Consider the following 22,336-nt stretch of genomic DNA (forward strand, 5'->3'; position numbering starts at 1 on the left):
TTGCCAGGACCTATATTTGATCACTAGTATTTAAAAGTCCAGATTGAATTAAAATTACATCCCTGTGTGAAAGTAGGTTTTATATTTTCCTTGCCCCTTATGCTATAGGTAAGATGTCTTTTAAAAACATATGTTTCTAAAAATGATTCAGTCTTAAAATCGTAACTTTTTGGTCTTAGTACAACTTGATTTTTAAGCTTTGTCAATGGACATAAATCAAGTGAATCATTTACCCTTAAGAGAACAATATCTTGCCTATAGCTATTATGTAATATAATATGGATTACTTATTATGGAGTTGGGAAAATAGCACACTTTTCCCTTATAGGTGAATCAGGTCTTATAATAATACTCTTTATTAGTATTTAGATGAAGAAATTAAAAGGTAATTGTTTCTACCTTTTTTCCCCCCCTCATTTCCTTTTCTTTATGGATATGCTTTTTTAATTTAAATTATTCTTCAACTCAGTTACTGTCTTTTGCTTCTCTTAAATCATTAGAAAGGAGTCCTGATGTGGTGCTGTAAGATACGCACTTGATTGCTAACCACAAGGTTGGCAGTTCAAACCCATCAGCCACTCCTGAAAACCTACCTATACAGGATCATTATGAGTTGGAACCCATTCAACAGCATTTAACAACAACAACAAGGTGTCATTAGCAAAGGTATTAAAATTTGGCTGTTGTATAACTTCTAATTAAAGATCTTGGTTTGTCTGTTCTCATTTAGGATCAATAGGATATTTTGGTTTTTCCTAAGTCAAAAATACAAAAGTCATACTATGATAATTCACCTACTCTTCACTTATCAGTATGATTAGGTTTCAGAGACTTGATCACTATGCACAGTCTGCACTATGCAAGGAAGAAGAGGGCATGGAAGCAGCTCTGGAGTCTAGATCCTCAGGACTCCTTTGCCCATCACCACTGTGCCCTGGACCCCAAGGCCCTGCTGTCCATAAGGGCTGGCACTCTAGGGGACATGGGGCCCAGCGGCTAGACTAGAGGCACCATGCGCAGTTCTGGATCTCAGGCAGCCAGCAGAGCTGGAAATCAAGATTGTCAAAGTAAAGGTAGCAACATTCCTGCAGCTGCGCCTTCTTCAGCCTCAGCCACCTCCTGCTGCCCCACAGGCCACAGAAGACCCCATGAAACCAAGCAATATGCTCTTGGTTTTAGAAGCTTGGAATCCAAAGCAGGAGAGGAGTTTAGCAACCCAGGCAGCAGAGGAGAGTGGGGAGGTTGGCCAGTGGCTTTTGCTGTAGCCTCCAGGCCCCAAATTATCAGAACTTGGTCCCTCCAGGGTACTTAAGGTGAGAGTAGGAACAGCAGCAACCCACCCTGTCTGCCTCCTCCCAAGCTTCAGGTTGGTTTCTGCAATGCCAATATTCTTACTCATCTTTAAAGCCATTCACAAACTTTCAGGATGACTGCGGCAGCCTCCATTATCTACTGCTGCTCGTCTGTCATGTCGTCTCTTGCCGCATGTATTCATCTGTCTTCCAGTAAGCTCTCCATCCAATTTTCTATCCATTCCTCTGGAACACAGAGTTCCAGGACCATCCTCTGTGTCTGTCTTGTTCAGTATTCCATATCCTTGCTGCAGAGAGCCCGCACAGTCTTTCTGCCTAGTCTACCATCTTGCCTCCTCTCCCCATGTGCAGTGGAATAAAATGCTGTCTGGTCCTACAACATCCCCTTGATTGGGTGTGGATCTGGACCATTATCCCTGTTGTTGTTAGGTGCTGTCGAGTTGATTCTGACTTTTAGCAACCTTATGTAGGCTTTTCAAGGAGCAGCTGGTGGGTTTGAACTACCTACCTTGAGGGTAGCAGTCCAGTGCTTATTTTACAGTGCCATATCATGACCCCAAGATATTGCCAAATGATCCTTGTTGGAAAATCACCCCACCCCACCCTGCATTTGAATTCCACTCTAGGCATCTAGGACATTCTTTGGGTGTCTGCAACCCCCTTTTGGTGGTATTGATTATTAAGTGCCATAGAGTTGGTTCCAACTCAATAGTGACCTTGTATGGGACTTCCAAGGAGTGGCTGGTTGATTTGAACCACTAGCCTATTGGAACTCCACCTCTAATTAGGGAGGTCTCTCTACCATATTGTTACACAAATACCATGTGTTAGAAGGGTTTTTGCAAACTGCACAACCCCCTTATGTATTTGTCTCTTATGTAAGCAATTCATGTTGAATGTGTGTGCCTTATCCAATTTTTTAAAAATTCAGCATAATGCTTGTATTTTTAACTCTTCAGCCATTTGTTATGCTCATTTTATTAATTTTATTGACTTTTTAATTCTGTATTGTACAGGGTTGCTATGAGTCAGAACCGACTCTACAGCACATAACAACAACAAATTCTTCTAGTGTTTGTAGATATCTGCCTTGTTATATAGTAACACTATCTTTTGTACTATTTGTTTTGTTTAATTTCAGTTCTTTAGTATTTTATCCATTCTGTCATTTATATTAAAGTTGTGGTTAAGTGTCGTCAAGTTGTCTTACCCATAACAACCCTGTATAGGGTTTCCGAGGAGTAGCTGGTGGATTTGAACCAACTCTTACTGGTATAGGAATTATCATTTGAATAAGTAAAATCCCCTGAGGAAATAGTCTCTAGAAAGAAATTATATAGGATGTAGCAACTATATTTCTCTTGTTTTCTGCAGACTTTTCTTCACAAGAATTAGAGCTTTTTATTTGTTCGTTCTCCTCCTCCTGGCTTCAAATGTTCATTGCAGAGGCAGTCTATAAAAAGTTGTGTTTGCAGAGTTCCATCAGTATTTCTTCTGAGCCACTCTCTCTTCAGAAAATGGTAAACACCATTCTGTTTTAGTTCTGTGAATATCCAAGAAATAAGTTTATAAATTCAATTTTAAAATGCTCTTATTCATTTCTAATAATTGAACAGAACACATTAATTCATAGATCTTTCAAATCTTTGTAAGGCTTGGTATTTTTACCTCAGAAATGGAGTAATCGGTGAATAAACTGTAATTACTTATTTGGGAAAAATTAAGGATTAGTAATAAAAAAGATAATTGAAGAATCTTTCTTTATCACTTGCCAAAAGATTGTGCTTTTGGAAATGCATAAATCCAAGAAATAGTCTACATAATTGTTGTTAAGTGCTGTCAAGTCGATTCTGACTCATAGCGACCCTGTACAGGGTTTCCGAGGCTGTAAATCTTTACAGGAGCAGAAAGCCTCTTCTTTCTCCCACAGAACAGCTGGTAGATTCGTACTGCTGACCTTGAGGTTCGCAGCCTGATTTGTAACCACTACGCTACCAGAGCTCCTTATCTAATGATAATTAAAAAGCAATATTTGCAAATGATGCCAAAGGCTATTTTCTTTTATCCCATATACACATGCACATAAAAACTGCATTTGGTCTAGGGTTCTTTAGTCTTATCTATATTTGCATATTATTAATACCTAATATCTGTAGCAGTTTCTTCAACAAATAAAAAATATACTTATTTAATGGTTAAGATGAGAGTTCTTTTGTTTTTAAGGTCTTCACTTATTCTCGTTGTATTATTTAGACTTGTTTTCTATCGAAGAAAGGTATATCAAGTGAAAATTACAAAATACCAGTTGTATATATATCATATGTACTTCTATAGAAAAATATGCAGAAGACTCATGTCAAGCATAAGACTAATCAAAAAACCTTTACTAAATGAGCATCAAAATTGAATTAGAAAAATAATTACTTTTAAGAAGGTAGTTTTCTTCTTGCCCATGTGGTCTTGATTTATGATGTTCAAATGAGATAGGGTGGTAACCATCAGGATGAAACTGAGAATATAAAACCAAATTTAATGGTGAATGTATCCAGTAATTCCTTTTTACTGCTTTCTAGGCCTTTGTAGTTGAGAAAGCAATATATTATTATTTTGAAACAGGTATATTCCTATTTGCCAGCATTGGGGAAAACTGGTATGCATGGGGTTGGAAAGATGCAGATACCAAAGAAAACAGGACAGAGGCCTTGCCTGGAATTTCAGAGGGCCTTACTAATGGTGAATGGTGCTAAACAGAAACAAGTGGAAGGATTGCCAGAGTTATCGTAAGTGGTACTTATATACCAACTGTGCTTTGTTTTGGAGTACAGCTCTTTGTCTTTTGAACTTTATGTTTGTTTGTGATGCTGTTTAGCAGTTATACTGATTAGCAGAAAACTTAATTTTAGACCTGGAAATACACATGAGCAACATTTTTTCTTTCTGCAATATAAGGAAAATGCTTTCTTTCTATTAAAAATAGTGTTTCTCAAAAGAAGTAATACTCTTAAAGTTATATTTTAAATGGATAGTGGCGATAGTTGCACAGTGTGACACGTTAGTGTCACTGAATTATACATTTTTAAATGGTTAGAATGGTAAATGTTTAACTGTACATACTTTACCATAATTTTAAAACAAAATAGCTTTTCCTCCATTCTAAAAGTATTGTTTTACATCTATAATTTTGGCCATATGACTTCTTTTATGTAATAAAGATGGGAGTTAACGGATGTACGGTAATGTTAGGTACCTTAAATTGTTATTACTTCCTAGGAACCTCTAAAAGTGTGGCTTATGAAACTCAACAAACCTGAAATGTTCTTTAAGAAGTAGGGAATAGGATCAGAATAAGAATAGGAAGCAAAGACCTGCATCCTGATCTGAACTTTTTCACTTGAGTTTCTCTGCTAGTGGTTTACCCATTGTCTCTCTCTCTTTACCTGACATGCCGTATTCATAAACTTCTCAGTGATAGTTGTGGGTGTGGGGATTAACAAAATAAAAAATAACACATTAAGATTTGTTTCAAGGCAACTGAAATAAATTTAAAAGTAGAAAGTAGTACAGACTTGAATGATTAAGGAGGTTTAAATGAAAAGGAGACTATTGGGTTTTTTTAACTTCACCATCTAATGCATACTGGCATGCCTTGTTGAAAAACAAGCTTTCATTATTTCTTCCTTTCAGAGAGCTGAACCTTACTAAATGTTCCTCATCATTAAAAAGATTGAAAAAGAAGTCAGAAGGAGAATTATCATGTTCCAAGGAGAATTGTCCCTCTTTAGCTACAAAGCTGAATTTTCACAAGACTAATCTAAAAGGTATATTCTTAGTATTGATTTATGCTAAGAACTTTTCATGGTTGTAGTCAATACTTACAACTTTAACATACTTGCCCTGATGAATACTTGAACTTAAATATTGCACTAGGTCTAGGAAATAACTTCTTGTATAGCATATTATTTTCTTGAACTTTCATTAATACAAAAAAAAAAATGGTTGTTTTATTCCTTCCCTTTTCTCTCTTGTACTTCTTCAAATACTAAACACAGTATATAGCATGTGTTGAGCTTATTCCAGACTTACCCGCCTTACTTTTCTAATCCATCTCAACCTATGCTGCTTAGAAGCAGTGTCTTCTCATTTGAAAGTATAATTCAGTCTTCATCTCTTTCAGTCCTAGACATTTTGTGAACAAAGAATGAGGAGTAGGCTATGTTACATAGCTGTGTTAAACATATGGACTCTTTTCTTCCAGGCACTGAGCCCAGACTATGAAATGTGCTTGGCTTTTGGTTCTGACTATACTGGAACCTAAATACCTAAAAGATGGAATAAAAAGAGTTGTGTTGTAATCATTCACTGTAACACCTTTTCCACCTAGATACCTTTTAGCTCACAAATATAAAAGTACCTTCCAAGAGTTGGCCACATTAAATTCCCGCGTCTCTTTTGTTGATGAGTTATATTGTGTCTTTAATATAAAAGTAGCCTTATCATTATGATACTTATGGAGGTAGTGACAGGTTTTATAATCTTTCAACATGATGTAAGTTCATAATTGCATCATACAAATCTTGCTCAATATGTGTAAAATGTATTAGGTGAGAACTCCGGTGTTAACCACAAATTAATATCCTTTTTCTTTGTTTTATTGTTTCAGAATGGAAAATGAATATGAATGACTTTAGGCTGAATAGCAGAAGGAACTAGGAGGTGGGGGGAAGAGAATTGAGAAATGGTAGAGAAGAACAACTTCAAAAGCTTTTCTGTGGATATAAAAGAAATGTTTTGGTAGAACTTTGTAGAGATAAACAGTAAAACTCAACACTCAAAAAATGTGTTGCTTAGTATTTTATAGCAAGAAAGAATATTTCAGTATTTCATTTGTTTCCTACGTAGTTTATTGTAAGTTTTTCAGTGTTGCCTTACTATCATATTATCACTTACATCTTCATTTTGATTATAACAATGATAGGTATGTAGACTGAATTTTAGCTAGCATGCACTAATTGCATTCTACCTATAAAAAGCAGACCTTAAAACCTTGCCATTCTACTTGTCACCCTTGTTCAGCTTTAAATGGTACTAGGGATTTTTCTGTGTGTGTGTGTGTGTGTGTGTGTGTGTGTGTTTATATTAAGATTCCATCATTTCTCCTTTTCTGTGCTGCTGTAGCCAAGCCAGACAGCCTATTGAGAAGCAGCAAACCATCTGTTAATGGATTTGAAGTTCTGAATTAGACTTGAGTGTGTAGAGGCACTCGTGCTTAACCAGAAACATTCATTTGAATTAAAGCTATAAATGCTGCGTAAAAAAGAGCCATACATTTAACGTAGGTTCATGAATAAATTTAAAAGAGGGCAATTGCACTCTAAACTTTTATTGCTGCAAAGCCCAGTATTTTTGGTGTTCTCTGATCATTTGGGGGTTTTATAGCAGGATTGAAGCTTTAAACCTTGAACTAGAAGGATACAATGCCTGCATTAAACCTTTTGCAATAGAATTTCATTTCTGAATTGCTGCTAGAACAGAAGCTCTTTGGATTGGTGAGGTTCCCTCCATTCCTCCACCCCCATTTTCTTTTTTTTTTTTTGGTTTGGTTTGATTTTTGTTTTTCTTTAATGCAAGATATATGTTTAAATCAGTTAAATGGAAAACTCAGTAAATAATTTTCTGGCTTGGGGCCACATCTCATGATCTTTGATTATTTTCTTTAGTTGGTATCTTGTATTCTCTGGAATAATCTATTAATTTTTTATGTCAGGAGAAACAGCCCTGCACAGAGCTTGCATAAATAACCAAGTGGAGAAATTGATTCTTCTTCTTTCTGTTCCAGGAATAGACATCAATGTTAAAGGTAAGCTTGGAATCTTTCTAGCCTAATCCAGTGTCTTAATATTTGTGATATGAAATAATTACATGTAAACATTAAGAAAATCATATAAATAAACTTATGTGGTACATCTTTAAAATACTGCCATTAGCAAAATCAAGAAATTCATGACATACTGATTTATAGCTCATTAGAAACCTTTTTCGGCGTCCATTTGGTTAGATCCCAACACATTAGTATTTTTAAATTGTTTTCACTTAGTTTAATTTGTTTACTTAAAAGTAGAAATATAGGGTAGGTATTTTAATCAAAGCATTCTTTTATATATATTTGCATATATATGTGGCAACTAGAAACTATACTGATGAGAAAAGTAGAATACTTTCTCTTCTAAAAGTCCTACTTATGCTATTTTAAAACTTGCCGTGATTTCTAATTTAGACAATGTTGGCTGGACGCCTTTGCATGAAGCCTGTAACTATGGCAACACAGTGTGTGTCCAGGAAATTTTGCAGCGTTGTCCAGAGGTAGATCTGCTCACTCAAGTGGACGGGGTGACTCCTTTGCATGACGCACTGTCAAATGGACATGTCGAAATTGGCAAGCTGCTACTCCAGCATGGGGGTGAGTGCATTTATGCTAAACTGGTGTGGATAAATGATCTAGGTTTCTTAGGAATTCCTCAGAGATAAATAACACTTTATATTTAAGATCTATAAGGAAAAATGCCTTTGTTTTATATTAATGGAAAGTAAGGATAAAAACTCTACTCAAATGTAATCATCCTTTATTGGCAGAAATGAAAGCCTTTTCATAATATGTATTATTTACAGTATTATTAAGTCTGTCAGAGTCAGTATATGAAAATGTATTTTTGAACTGTGTGTGTTTTTAATAGTAATACTTGTATTTCAAGTGAACCAGTTATTTAAAGAGCTTAATAAATGGATGTACATATTCAGTTGTGATTACTTAGTTTTTATTCTTGTTTCATTTTCTGTGTATGACTGCTAACTTGATTAATTTTATTTTTTATGAGTCATTTCTTATTAGACTATAAAATTGATATCCTAGACTATTGCTTCTTCATTCACATTTTGCAGGCAATTAAGTAAAAGTCGGAAGATTTCAGTGGTAATAACTGTTGTACAGGGGTTTTGTGAAGGAAGCAACTAGAGCTGAATATTTATCTAATGACTTTCTGCTCAGTTTTTGTTTTTTCTCAGCAAATCCCCTTTTCTATTGTGACATTCTTTTTATATCTGAACTGAATAATAAAAGTCTTATCTCAAAATGTTATAAATTAATTTGTATTTTTTATAAAAGAGACAAGATGAATAGTTTTTACTATAGAGCAAAAGCTATGTATGCATTTCCTGATGCTATCTATTCTAATTTCAACTTGGAATTTAACATATTTTTTTCTTGTAATTACAGCTATTTGTGCATAAAATCAAAAGGCATATTTTATTTAGCTGTCTTTTTATTATATACATTACTATATACACATATAAAAATGACTATATAGCATGATAGCTTAAGGTATTGGTTATTTATAATCTTCTCCTGCCCCCTAAAGGCCTAGCGTGTCTATTTTACTGACACAATTTCATATTCAGTATGGTTTTCATTTCTTCTACCTTTTTTTTAAAGTGTTATATAACTAAGCCATAATGTTTTGGCTCCTAAATATTTTATTTTTTCACTCAACCAATAAATGTGATGCATCAAGCTAATACTTGTCCTTTCTTCAAAATTTAGACAAATTTTGATGTAAGAGCCATTATTGTATTAAGTTCAGCTTTTCAACAGAGAATGGCTACTAACACCCAATGGGAATTTTTCTAGGGCCTTTAGTGAAAAATAGTAAATTGGTGAGTTCCTTTTCCTAAGGATTGAATCTACTTGTATTATTTATCAGGGCCCTTTGGCAATTGTACATACTTATTTTTGTGTTAGTCCTATTTTGGGACCTGACAAATGGTTTGGTACCATCATAGTAATAACTGTTATATATACATTGTGAGTCTGTCTTGAAAGCAATAATTTTAAGACTGTATTTGTCTCTAGAAACTTGTTTACTTTTATTATCCTATAGCCATAAAAAATATATATATGTATATGTGTGTGTGTGTAGATAGATAGATCGTTGTTAAGTGTTGTATAGTTGATTCCGACTCATAGCGACCCTGTATAGGTTTGAGGCACTAACCTTGTGGTTAGCAGTCAAGTGCTTATGCTACAGTACCACTCCATAAATATCTTTTTTGTTAATTTGTTAGCTTGTTTATAAGGAGTACCTTCGAACACCGTTTTTTGAGATAGTAACTCAATGAAAAGGTACATCATTTTGCCATGAATTATACGTTAGTCATAAAAGCATCAATTTTTGTTGTTAAGTACCGTCAAGTTGATTAGACTCATATTGACCCTCTGTAGGGTTTCCAGAAGGAGCTCTGGTAGCGTTGTTGTTGTTGTTGTTAAGTACCGTCAAGTTGATTAGACTCATATTGACCCTCTGTAGGGTTTCCAGAAGGAGCTCTGGTAGCGTTGTTGTTGTTGTTGTTAAGTACCGTCAAGTTGATTAGACTCATATTGACCCTCTGTAGGGTTTCCAGAAGGAGCTCTGGTAGCGTTGTTGTTGTTGTTGTTAAGTACCGTCAAGTTGATTAGACTCATATTGACCCTCTGTAGGGTTTCCAGAAGGAGCTCTGGTAGCGTTGTTGTTGTTGTTGTTAAGTACCGTCAAGTTGATTAGACTCATATTGACCCTCTGTAGGGTTTCCAGAAGGAGCTCTGGTAGCGTTGTTGTTGTTGTTGTTAAGTACCGTCAAGTTGATTAGACTCATATTGACCCTCTGTAGGGTTTCCAGAAGGAGCTCTGGTAGCGTTGTTGTTGTTGTTGTTAAGTACCGTCAAGTTGATTAGACTCATATTGACCCTCTGTAGGGTTTCCAGAAGGAGCTCTGGTAGCGTTGTTGTTGTTGTTGTTAAGTACCGTCAAGTTGATTAGACTCATATTGACCCTCTGTAGGGTTTCCAGAAGGAGCTCTGGTAGCGTTGTTGTTGTTGTTGTTAAGTACCGTCAAGTTGATTAGACTCATATTGACCCTCTGTAGGGTTTCCAGAAGGAGCTCTGGTAGCGTTGTTGTTGTTGTTGTTAAGTACCGTCAAGTTGATTAGACTCATATTGACCCTCTGTAGGGTTTCCAGAAGGAGCTCTGGTAGCGTTGTTGTTGTTGTTGTTAAGTACCGTCAAGTTGATTAGACTCATATTGACCCTCTGTAGGGTTTCCAGAAGGAGCTCTGGTAGCGTTGTTGTTGTTGTTGTTAAGTACCGTCAAGTTGATTAGACTCATATTGACCCTCTGTAGGGTTTCCAGAAGGAGCTCTGGTAGCGTTGTTGTTGTTGTTGTTAAGTACCGTCAAGTTGATTAGACTCATATTGACCCTCTGTAGGGTTTCCAGAAGGAGCTCTGGTAGCGTTGTTGTTGTTGTTGTTAAGTACCGTCAAGTTGATTAGACTCATATTGACCCTCTGTAGGGTTTCCAGAAGGAGCTCTGGTAGCGTTGTTGTTGTTGTTGTTAAGTACCGTCAAGTTGATTAGACTCATATTGACCCTCTGTAGGGTTTCCAGAAGGAGCTCTGGTAGCGTTGTTGTTGTTGTTGTTAAGTACCGTCAAGTTGATTAGACTCATATTGACCCTCTGTAGGGTTTCCAGAAGGAGCTCTGGTAGCGTTGTTGTTGTTGTTGTTAAGTACCGTCAAGTTGATTAGACTCATATTGACCCTCTGTAGGGTTTCCAGAAGGAGCTCTGGTAGCGTTGTTGTTGTTGTTGTTAAGTACCGTCAAGTTGATTAGACTCATATTGACCCTCTGTAGGGTTTCCAGAAGGAGCTCTGGTAGCGTTGTTGTTGTTGTTGTTAAGTACCGTCAAGTTGATTAGACTCATATTGACCCTCTGTAGGGTTTCCAGAAGGAGCTCTGGTAGCGTTGTTGTTGTTGTTGTTAAGTACCGTCAAGTTGATTAGACTCATATTGACCCTCTGTAGGGTTTCCAGAAGGAGCTCTGGTAGCGTTGTTGTTGTTGTTGTTAAGTACCGTCAAGTTGATTAGACTCATATTGACCCTCTGTAGGGTTTCCAGAAGGAGCTCTGGTAGCGTTGTTGTTGTTGTTGTTAAGTACCGTCAAGTTGATTAGACTCATATTGACCCTCTGTAGGGTTTCCAGAAGGAGCTCTGGTAGCGTTGTTGTTGTTGTTGTTAAGTACCGTCAAGTTGATTAGACTCATATTGACCCTCTGTAGGGTTTCCAGAAGGAGCTCTGGTAGCGTTGTTGTTGTTGTTGTTAAGTACCGTCAAGTTGATTAGACTCATATTGACCCTCTGTAGGGTTTCCAGAAGGAGCTCTGGTAGCGTTGTTGTTGTTGTTGTTAAGTACCGTCAAGTTGATTAGACTCATATTGACCCTCTGTAGGGTTTCCAGAAGGAGCTCTGGTAGCGTTGTTGTTGTTGTTGTTAAGTACCGTCAAGTTGATTAGACTCATATTGACCCTCTGTAGGGTTTCCAGAAGGAGCTCTGGTAGCGTTGTTGTTGTTGTTGTTAAGTACCGTCAAGTTGATTAGACTCATATTGACCCTCTGTAGGGTTTCCAGAAGGAGCTCTGGTAGCGTTGTTGTTGTTGTTGTTAAGTACCGTCAAGTTGATTAGACTCATATTGACCCTCTGTAGGGTTTCCAGAAGGAGCTCTGGTAGCGTTGTTGTTGTTGTTGTTAAGTACCGTCAAGTTGATTAGACTCATATTGACCCTCTGTAGGGTTTCCAGAAGGAGCTCTGGTAGCGTTGTTGTTGTTGTTGTTAAGTACCGTCAAGTTGATTAGACTCATATTGACCCTCTGTAGGGTTTCCAGAAGGAGCTCTGGTAGCGTTGTTGTTGTTGTTGTTAAGTACCGTCAAGTTGATTAGACTCATATTGACCCTCTGTAGGGTTTCCAGAAGGAGCTCTGGTAGCGTTGTTGTTGTTGTTGTTAAGTACCGTCAAGTTGATTAGACTCATATTGACCCTCTGTAGGGTTTCCAGAAGGAGCTCTGGTAGCGTTGTTGTTGTTGTTGTTAAGTACCGTCAAGTTGATTAGACTCATATTGACCCTCTGTAGGGTTTCCAGAAGGAGCTCTGGTAGCGTTGTTGTTGTTGTTGTTAAGTACCGTCAAGTTGATTAGACTCATATTGACCCTCTGTAGGGTTTCCAGAAGGAGCTCTGGTAGCGTTGTTGTTGTTGTTGTTAAGTACCGTCAAGTTGATTAGACTCATATTGACCCTCTGTAGGGTTTCCAGAAGGAGCTCTGGTAGCGTTGTTGTTGTTGTTGTTAAGTACCGTCAAGTTGATTAGACTCATATTGACCCTCTGTAGGGTTTCCAGAAGGAGCTCTGGTAGCGTTGTTGTTGTTGTTGTTAAGTACCGTCAAGTTGATTAGACTCATATTGACCCTCTGTAGGGTTTCCAGAAGGAGCTCTGGTAGCGTTGTTGTTGTTGTTGTTAAGTACCGTCAAGTTGATTAGACTCATATTGACCCTCTGTAGGGTTTCCAGAAGGAGCTCTGGTAGCGTTGTTGTTGTTGTTGTTAAGTACCGTCAAGTTGATTAGACTCATATTGACCCTCTGTAGGGTTTCCAGAAGGAGCTCTGGTAGCGTTGTTGTTGTTGTTGTTAAGTACCGTCAAGTTGATTAGACTCATATTGACCCTCTGTAGGGTTTCCAGAAGGAGCTCTGGTAGCGTTGTTGTTGTTGTTGTTAAGTACCGTCAAGTTGATTAGACTCATATTGACCCTCTGTAGGGTTTCCAGAAGGAGCTCTGGTAGCGTTGTTGTTGTTGTTGTTAAGTACCGTCAAGTTGATTAGACTCATATTGACCCTCTGTAGGGTTTCCAGAAGGAGCTCTGGTAGCGTTGTTGTTGTTGTTGTTAAGTACCGTCAAGTTGATTAGACTCATATTGACCCTCTGTAGGGTTTCCAGAAGGAGCTCTGGTAGCGTTGTTGTTGTTGTTGTTAAGTACCGTCAAGTTGATTAGACTCATATTGACCCTCTGTAGGGTTTCCAGAAGGAGCTCTGGTAGCGTTGTTGTTGTTGTTGTTAAGTACCGTCAAGTTGATTAGACTCATATTGACCCTCTGTAGGGTTTCCAGAAGGAGCTCTGGTAGCGTTGTTGTTGTTGTTGTTAAGTACCGTCAAGTTGATTAGACTCATATTGACCCTCTGTAGGGTTTCCAGAAGGAGCTCTGGTAGCGTTGTTGTTGTTGTTGTTAAGTACCGTCAAGTTGATTAGACTCATATTGACCCTCTGTAGGGTTTCCAGAAGGAGCTCTGGTAGCGTTGTTGTTGTTGTTGTTAAGTACCGTCAAGTTGATTAGACTCATATTGACCCTCTGTAGGGTTTCCAGAAGGAGCTCTGGTAGCGTTGTTGTTGTTGTTGTTAAGTACCGTCAAGTTGATTAGACTCATATTGACCCTCTGTAGGGTTTCCAGAAGGAGCTCTGGTAGCGTTGTTGTTGTTGTTGTTAAGTACCGTCAAGTTGATTAGACTCATATTGACCCTCTGTAGGGTTTCCAGAAGGAGCTCTGGTAGCGTTGTTGTTGTTGTTGTTAAGTACCGTCAAGTTGATTAGACTCATATTGACCCTCTGTAGGGTTTCCAGAAGGAGCTCTGGTAGCGTTGTTGTTGTTGTTGTTAAGTACCGTCAAGTTGATTAGACTCATATTGACCCTCTGTAGGGTTTCCAGAAGGAGCTCTGGTAGCGTTGTTGTTGTTGTTGTTAAGTACCGTCAAGTTGATTAGACTCATATTGACCCTCTGTAGGGTTTCCAGAAGGAGCTCTGGTAGCGTTGTTGTTGTTGTTGTTAAGTACCGTCAAGTTGATTAGACTCATATTGACCCTCTGTAGGGTTTCCAGAAGGAGCTCTGGTAGCGTTGTTGTTGTTGTTGTTAAGTACCGTCAAGTTGATTAGACTCATATTGACCCTCTGTAGGGTTTCCAGAAGGAGCTCTGGTAGCGTTGTTGTTGTTGTTGTTAAGTACCGTCAAGTTGATTAGACTCATATTGACCCTCTGTAGGGTTTCCAGAAGGAGCTCTGGTAGCGTTGTTGTTGTTGTTGTTAAGTACCGTCAAGTTGATTAGACTCATATTGACCCTCTGTAGGGTTTCCAGAAGGAGCTCTGGTAGCGTTGTTGTTGTTGTTGTTAAGTACCGTCAAGTTGATTAGACTCATATTGACCCTCTGTAGGGTTTCCAGAAGGAGCTCTGGTAGCGTTGTTGTTGTTGTTGTTAAGTACCGTCAAGTTGATTAGACTCATATTGACCCTCTGTAGGGTTTCCAGAAGGAGCTCTGGTAGCGTTGTTGTTGTTGTTGTTAAGTACCGTCAAGTTGATTAGACTCATATTGACCCTCTGTAGGGTTTCCAGAAGGAGCTCTGGTAGCGTTGTTGTTGTTGTTGTTAAGTACCGTCAAGTTGATTAGACTCATATTGACCCTCTGTAGGGTTTCCAGAAGGAGCTCTGGTAGCGTTGTTGTTGTTGTTGTTAAGTACCGTCAAGTTGATTAGACTCATATTGACCCTCTGTAGGGTTTCCAGAAGGAGCTCTGGTAGCGTTGTTGTTGTTGTTGTTAAGTACCGTCAAGTTGATTAGACTCATATTGACCCTCTGTAGGGTTTCCAGAAGGAGCTCTGGTAGCGTTGTTGTTGTTGTTGTTAAGTACCGTCAAGTTGATTAGACTCATATTGACCCTCTGTAGGGTTTCCAGAAGGAGCTCTGGTAGCGTTGTTGTTGTTGTTGTTAAGTACCGTCAAGTTGATTAGACTCATATTGACCCTCTGTAGGGTTTCCAGAAGGAGCTCTGGTAGCGTTGTTGTTGTTGTTGTTAAGTACCGTCAAGTTGATTAGACTCATATTGACCCTCTGTAGGGTTTCCAGAAGGAGCTCTGGTAGCGTTGTTGTTGTTGTTGTTAAGTACCGTCAAGTTGATTAGACTCATATTGACCCTCTGTAGGGTTTCCAGAAGGAGCTCTGGTAGCGTTGTTGTTGTTGTTGTTAAGTACCGTCAAGTTGATTAGACTCATATTGACCCTCTGTAGGGTTTCCAGAAGGAGCTCTGGTAGCGTTGTTGTTGTTGTTGTTAAGTACCGTCAAGTTGATTAGACTCATATTGACCCTCTGTAGGGTTTCCAGAAGGAGCTCTGGTAGCGTTGTTGTTGTTGTTGTTAAGTACCGTCAAGTTGATTAGACTCATATTGACCCTCTGTAGGGTTTCCAGAAGGAGCTCTGGTAGCGTTGTTGTTGTTGTTGTTAAGTACCGTCAAGTTGATTAGACTCATATTGACCCTCTGTAGGGTTTCCAGAAGGAGCTCTGGTAGCGTTGTTGTTGTTGTTGTTAAGTACCGTCAAGTTGATTAGACTCATATTGACCCTCTGTAGGGTTTCCAGAAGGAGCTCTGGTAGCGTTGTTGTTGTTGTTGTTAAGTACCGTCAAGTTGATTAGACTCATATTGACCCTCTGTAGGGTTTCCAGAAGGAGCTCTGGTAGCGTTGTTGTTGTTGTTGTTAAGTACCGTCAAGTTGATTAGACTCATATTGACCCTCTGTAGGGTTTCCAGAAGGAGCTCTGGTAGCGTTGTTGTTGTTGTTGTTAAGTACCGTCAAGTTGATTAGACTCATATTGACCCTCTGTAGGGTTTCCAGAAGGAGCTCTGGTAGCGTTGTTGTTGTTGTTGTTAAGTACCGTCAAGTTGATTAGACTCATATTGACCCTCTGTAGGGTTTCCAGAAGGAGCTCTGGTAGCGTTGTTGTTGTTGTTGTTAAGTACCGTCAAGTTGATTAGACTCATATTGACCCTCTGTAGGGTTTCCAGAAGGAGCTCTGGTAGCGTTGTTGTTGTTGTTGTTAAGTACCGTCAAGTTGATTAGACTCATATTGACCCTCTGTAGGGTTTCCAGAAGGAGCTCTGGTAGCGTTGTTGTTGTTGTTGTTAAGTACCGTCAAGTTGATTAGACTCATATTGACCCTCTGTAGGGTTTCCAGAAGGAGCTCTGGTAGCGTTGTTGTTGTTGTTGTTAAGTACCGTCAAGTTGATTAGACTCATATTGACCCTCTGTAGGGTTTCCAGAAGGAGCTCTGGTAGCGTTGTTGTTGTTGTTGTTAAGTACCGTCAAGTTGATTAGACTCATATTGACCCTCTGTAGGGTTTCCAGAAGGAGCTCTGGTAGCGTTGTTGTTGTTGTTGTTAAGTACCGTCAAGTTGATTAGACTCATATTGACCCTCTGTAGGGTTTCCAGAAGGAGCTCTGGTAGCGTTGTTGTTGTTGTTGTTAAGTACCGTCAAGTTGATTAGACTCATATTGACCCTCTGTAGGGTTTCCAGAAGGAGCTCTGGTAGCGTTGTTGTTGTTGTTGTTAAGTACCGTCAAGTTGATTAGACTCATATTGACCCTCTGTAGGGTTTCCAGAAGGAGCTCTGGTAGCGTTGTTGTTGTTGTTGTTAAGTACCGTCAAGTTGATTAGACTCATATTGACCCTCTGTAGGGTTTCCAGAAGGAGCTCTGGTAGCGTTGTTGTTGTTGTTGTTAAGTACCGTCAAGTTGATTAGACTCATATTGACCCTCTGTAGGGTTTCCAGAAGGAGCTCTGGTAGCGTTGTTGTTGTTGTTGTTAAGTACCGTCAAGTTGATTAGACTCATATTGACCCTCTGTAGGGTTTCCAGAAGGAGCTCTGGTAGCGTTGTTGTTGTTGTTGTTAAGTACCGTCAAGTTGATTAGACTCATATTGACCCTCTGTAGGGTTTCCAGAAGGAGCTCTGGTAGCGTTGTTGTTGTTGTTGTTAAGTACCGTCAAGTTGATTAGACTCATATTGACCCTCTGTAGGGTTTCCAGAAGGAGCTCTGGTAGCGTTGTTGTTGTTGTTGTTAAGTACCGTCAAGTTGATTAGACTCATATTGACCCTCTGTAGGGTTTCCAGAAGGAGCTCTGGTAGCGTTGTTGTTGTTGTTGTTAAGTACCGTCAAGTTGATTAGACTCATATTGACCCTCTGTAGGGTTTCCAGAAGGAGCTCTGGTAGCGTTGTTGTTGTTGTTGTTAAGTACCGTCAAGTTGATTAGACTCATATTGACCCTCTGTAGGGTTTCCAGAAGGAGCTCTGGTAGCGTTGTTGTTGTTGTTGTTAAGTACCGTCAAGTTGATTAGACTCATATTGACCCTCTGTAGGGTTTCCAGAAGGAGCTCTGGTAGCGTTGTTGTTGTTGTTGTTAAGTACCGTCAAGTTGATTAGACTCATATTGACCCTCTGTAGGGTTTCCAGAAGGAGCTCTGGTAGCGTTGTTGTTGTTGTTGTTAAGTACCGTCAAGTTGATTAGACTCATATTGACCCTCTGTAGGGTTTCCAGAAGGAGCTCTGGTAGCGTTGTTGTTGTTGTTGTTAAGTACCGTCAAGTTGATTAGACTCATATTGACCCTCTGTAGGGTTTCCAGAAGGAGCTCTGGTAGCGTTGTTGTTGTTGTTGTTAAGTACCGTCAAGTTGATTAGACTCATATTGACCCTCTGTAGGGTTTCCAGAAGGAGCTCTGGTAGCGTTGTTGTTGTTGTTGTTAAGTACCGTCAAGTTGATTAGACTCATATTGACCCTCTGTAGGGTTTCCAGAAGGAGCTCTGGTAGCGTTGTTGTTGTTGTTGTTAAGTACCGTCAAGTCGGTTCCAAAGGAGCTCTGGTAGTGTAGTGGTTACAAATTGTGCTGCTAATCTCAAGGTCCGCAATTCGAAACTACTAGCTGTTCCACAGGAGAAAGACGAGGCTTTCTGCTCCTGTAAAGATTTGCAGCCTCGGAAACCCTGTGCGGGGTCGCTATGAGTCGGAACCGGGTTTCCAAAGAGTAACGGGTAAGCTTGAACTGCCAAACTTGCAGTTCAAACCAACCTTGCCGTCCAGCGCATTAACCCACAGCACCACACCAGGACTCCAAATCATCATTAGTTGATCTTTTATATTAAGTATATTATAGCCTGACTACTAAATATGCTTGACAGTTTATCAGCTATGATCTGCTTTATATGTTAGGACCCTTTGATTATGTCTGCTAGTTCTACTATACCCCTTCTTGCATATTTATGACAATGTGAATAAATAATTGTATGGTTTCGCTGACAAAGGTAAAAAGTACTTCTTGGGACTAAATACTTAGTCATTGTTGTTTCACCCCTCTTTCATCATCCTTTCCTACCTAAGGGATAAACTCTGTCGCCAGTACTTTCTAGGTAGGTGGTTAGATATGTTTTGTTTATTAGATGGATGGATATGATCTAGAACAGTTGACATTTAATTTTTTGTGAATCAGTTACCTGTAGTAAAGTTTAACGTTGTTATTGTTAAATGTCATCAAGTTGATTCCAACTCACAGCAACCCTATATAGGGTTTCTGAGGAGCAGCTGGTGAACTTGAACCACTGACCTTGTGGTTCTTGAAAATTGACTTTGTAGTCTAGAGCAGTACTCTATGGCACCACATCAGGTCTCCAAAGTTTAACATAAGCAGGGGTCAAATGAAAAATACTTTCTGATCTCTGCGATGTTTTGCAGTCTTGGTACTGCCAGAATCATGTATCACCCATGGAAGTGGTCACTATATTTCCTCTTAGTGATCTCATGAGATGTCCTTAAGACTTTGCATAGAATTTATAATGAATGTAGGATGAACATCAACCTTAAGGTCGGTTTGAACCACAGGTTTGCAGTTCAAACTCACCAGCCGCTCCTTGGAAACCCTTTATAGGATCGCTATGAGTCGAAACCAACTCTACGGCACTTAACAACAATATGTAGTTCACTTCTCCTGAGAACACTAAAACTTATTTTAAATTGACAGTTTATAAAGCTTTATTTATATATTTTTTCATTTATATGAGGGGTACAAAAAAATTTAAGTACTAACCATTCCTCTCACCATACTCTCTACTCCACTGGGTTCAGTAATGCATTGCTGTGTGTACTTAGAGCTCAAAGACAATATTCACAGCTATGGGGTCTATTAGAGAAGTTAACAGGTTATATAATACAGGATCAGAAGATACTCAAGGCAAAGTTGTCCCAGTCAACTGCTGATAAAATGCCCACAGGACACACCACTCCATCATAATCCTCAGCCGGAGAGAACTTGGCTCTTAGCTCTGTGGGTCAGCAAACTTAGCTCCTCAATTTAAGTGCTTGGAGATACCCCACTCTGCAAGCAAGTTTCCTACCATAAGTCATTCGGCTTTACTTGCTCCATGGGCTAGGAAGTCCACTGCTGTGGTTCTTGGTTCTCCTTTCTGCTGCATGTCACAGCTTTCTGTCCCTGCCTGGGTCAAGGAAGTTCAATATGCAGGGCTGTCTGAGTCCAAAGAACACATTCCCTTCCTGGCTTTTTGTCTTTCTTGGTCGTAAGATACCCCCTCCTTCTGAGATGGCTAATTTTAAACCCATTCTAGAGTTTCAAGTTTTAACATGTAATATTTTTACATGTAGTATTAGCTCGTGTAGTATCCACAGCTGAATCATTTCATCTAATCAGTATCTTCTCCCATTCTCTTACCCAGACTAAGCAGGGTAGGAAAATTGTTTGGTGGGAGTTACAGAGTGCGGCTAGAAACTAATATTAAACAATTCATTACACCACAAGGGGGCTTTAAAAAATCTGTGGAAAAATTCTATTATCTTTCTATTCTGTTTTTCAGAAACGTTTTGAAGCCCCCACACATCACATGTATTACTTACTCAACTTAAGTGCTTTTAGGCAAATGTCATTAGGCCATTGACTAAAATTTGGTTTTATTTTAATTTACAGTAAATATGTATAACCAGTTAATTGTGTCAACATGAATTAATACAAAGCATGATTGTAAACAAAGCCTTCGATGCTTTTAGGGGGTGGGGGGTGGTGGAAGGATTGATAGACAGCTGTTTTAACTTCCGAAATAAAAATGCTTTATTCTTAACATTTTGCATTTTCCTTTTTAATAGGCCCAGTACTTTTGCAGCAGAGAAACTCTAAGGGAGAATTGCCCTTGGATTATGTATTGTCACCTCAAATCAAGGAAGAACTGTTTTCAATTACAAAAATAGAAGATACGGTGGAAAACTTCCATACCCAGGCAGAAAAACATTTTCACCAGCAGCAACTTGAGTTTGGTTCATTTTTACTTAGTAGGATGCTGTTGAATTTTTGTTCAATTTTTGATTTGTCTTCTGAGTTCCTCTTAGCTTTCAAAGGGCTAAGTCATCTGAATGAACTTCTTTTGGCTTGTAAGAATTATAAGGAAGCCACCAGTGCTCAGACTGACTGGCTATTGGATCTGTATGTTAAGAATACAAAGACATTACAGAAGCTCCCAGATATTCTTACGGAACTGCCTGAGAATTTGAAAGCCTGTCCTGGAGTACACACTGAGGCCTTATTGGTGACCTTAGAAATAATATGTCGATCAGTCACAGAGTTTTCATGAGAAAGCCCAAAAATGAGGCCACTTTCTATACCTGTCCAATTGATGTGCCATTTATTATAGGCTTCATATTTTAAACAGTAATATTTTTTTAATTTATTGAGTTTTTTTAAGACTTTCTAAATTCTAAAAACACTTAAAAGAAATTCTGCAAAACATAGGACTTTTTTGCAGTGTGTAAAATTTGATTTAAAGTAAGAAATGATTTTGTTTGATATATTCTGCTTTCATTAGTCTTTAATTTCTTCTGTTATAAAAGTGATATTATTTATGTTACACATACAAATTTTTAAATTTAACTTTGTTAAGTTTTCAAATCAAAATATAATATCCTCGAGTCTAAGTGTTTTAACTCTTAGAATTATGGCAAGGATATTCATGCAGATATATACCTAAAAACATGTAGTTCCTATTTCTCTGGTCCATAAGCTATTGGACAAAATATTCATTTTAGTTTTGTGTGTTTCTAAAATAAATGTTTATAAAGTTTACAATTAATAATTCCTGTCTTCTGATTTTTGAATGGATTGACCTATTTTATTTTAGCAGTTCATGTACCAAGTGTAGTGCTGCTCCACGTAACCAGTGTTTTCTAAGTGAAAACATTCTACTGCTTAATAAATTTTATTAAATATTAAGATTATACATGGCAACTAAGTAATAGATTCAAGATTATCTAAAATTTTAATGTGCAGTATGAATTTATAGAATAGCAACATTTCAGTTTGCACTTGTTTCCTAATAGCAATTTATTGTAAAACTAAAAGAGGGAGTGTGGATAATAACCCCTTTTGAAATTGGAGTTGCTTTACTAGTGGGAATAAGTTACATTGTGATACAGCTAGAAAAGAAACATTAAAACTTCCATTTAGCTTTTATGTAACTAAAGTGATGATCTTGCAGCAATTAATCTGTTAAAGAAGCACACTTTAGTTTTATCTTAGAAATAGATCTTTTAAGAAAATACAAATGTTCAGGTTTTATTACTGGGTTTATAATCTAAATTGAAAATTATTACAGTAATTTATCAGCTCTACATAAAAATCAGTTTTCTTTAATATATTGTAAATCAGTACATTTTTATACAAATGAAGAAATGTTCATTGCTAGTTGGCCTTCAACTTTGATACCATACAAATCTCTTAATATTTAGTTAGTCTGTCAAAGTATCAGAGAAAACATGATGAAGGGGAATCTGTATAAGGGGCATTAAAATACTCATAGGGGACAAAGTGCTTCCTCAGTTGATGAATATAAAAATATATTTATTCTAAGGAGCAACCACTTAACCTGTAAAAGCATTGCAGATGATATTTTCTTGGTAAACTGATTACTGTTGTTAAGTGCTAGGAACTTTAAAACAAACAATTTGACTTCAAACAGTTTAAAATCCATGTTTAATTTCTTACTAGGTAAATTTACAAGATATCTCTGTTATCTAGTGCTCCTATAACAGAAAATGCACAAGTGGATGATTTTAACAGACAGAAATTTCTTTTCTCAGTTTAGGAAAATAGAAGTACAAATTCAGCACTCCTGTTCTAGTGAAGGCTCTCTCTGTTGGCTCTGAAGGAAGGGAGTTCCGTGTGTCTTCACCTTCTGCTTCCTCATTCCTTGGAGATTTCCATGTGGCTTGACATTTATTTTATCCCATCCTATCTCTCTT

The 22,336-nt window shown here is 38.1% G+C and overlaps 1 protein-coding gene across 1 annotated transcript in view; it reads left to right on the top strand.

The window, feature by feature from the left end:
• ANKRD32 (ankyrin repeat domain 32) overlaps positions 1-20,673 on the top strand; it is an 89,851-nt gene extending 69,178 nt beyond the window's left edge. The window contains exons 15-20 of the mRNA XM_006867877.1: positions 2,688-2,833; positions 3,930-4,093; positions 4,998-5,131; positions 7,078-7,170; positions 7,588-7,770; positions 20,192-20,673. Of these exons, the coding sequence (XP_006867939.1) occupies positions 2,688-2,833; positions 3,930-4,093; positions 4,998-5,131; positions 7,078-7,170; positions 7,588-7,770; positions 20,192-20,673 (1,202 nt within the window). The remainder of the gene's footprint in view (positions 1-2,687; positions 2,834-3,929; positions 4,094-4,997; positions 5,132-7,077; positions 7,171-7,587; positions 7,771-20,191) is intronic.
• Positions 20,674-22,336: the final 1,663 nt, after the last annotated feature.

Source organism: Chrysochloris asiatica, unplaced genomic scaffold, assembly GCF_000296735.1.
Source record: "Chrysochloris asiatica unplaced genomic scaffold, ChrAsi1.0 scaffold00111, whole genome shotgun sequence".
NCBI lineage: Eukaryota > Metazoa > Chordata > Mammalia > Afrosoricida > Chrysochloridae > Chrysochloris > Chrysochloris asiatica.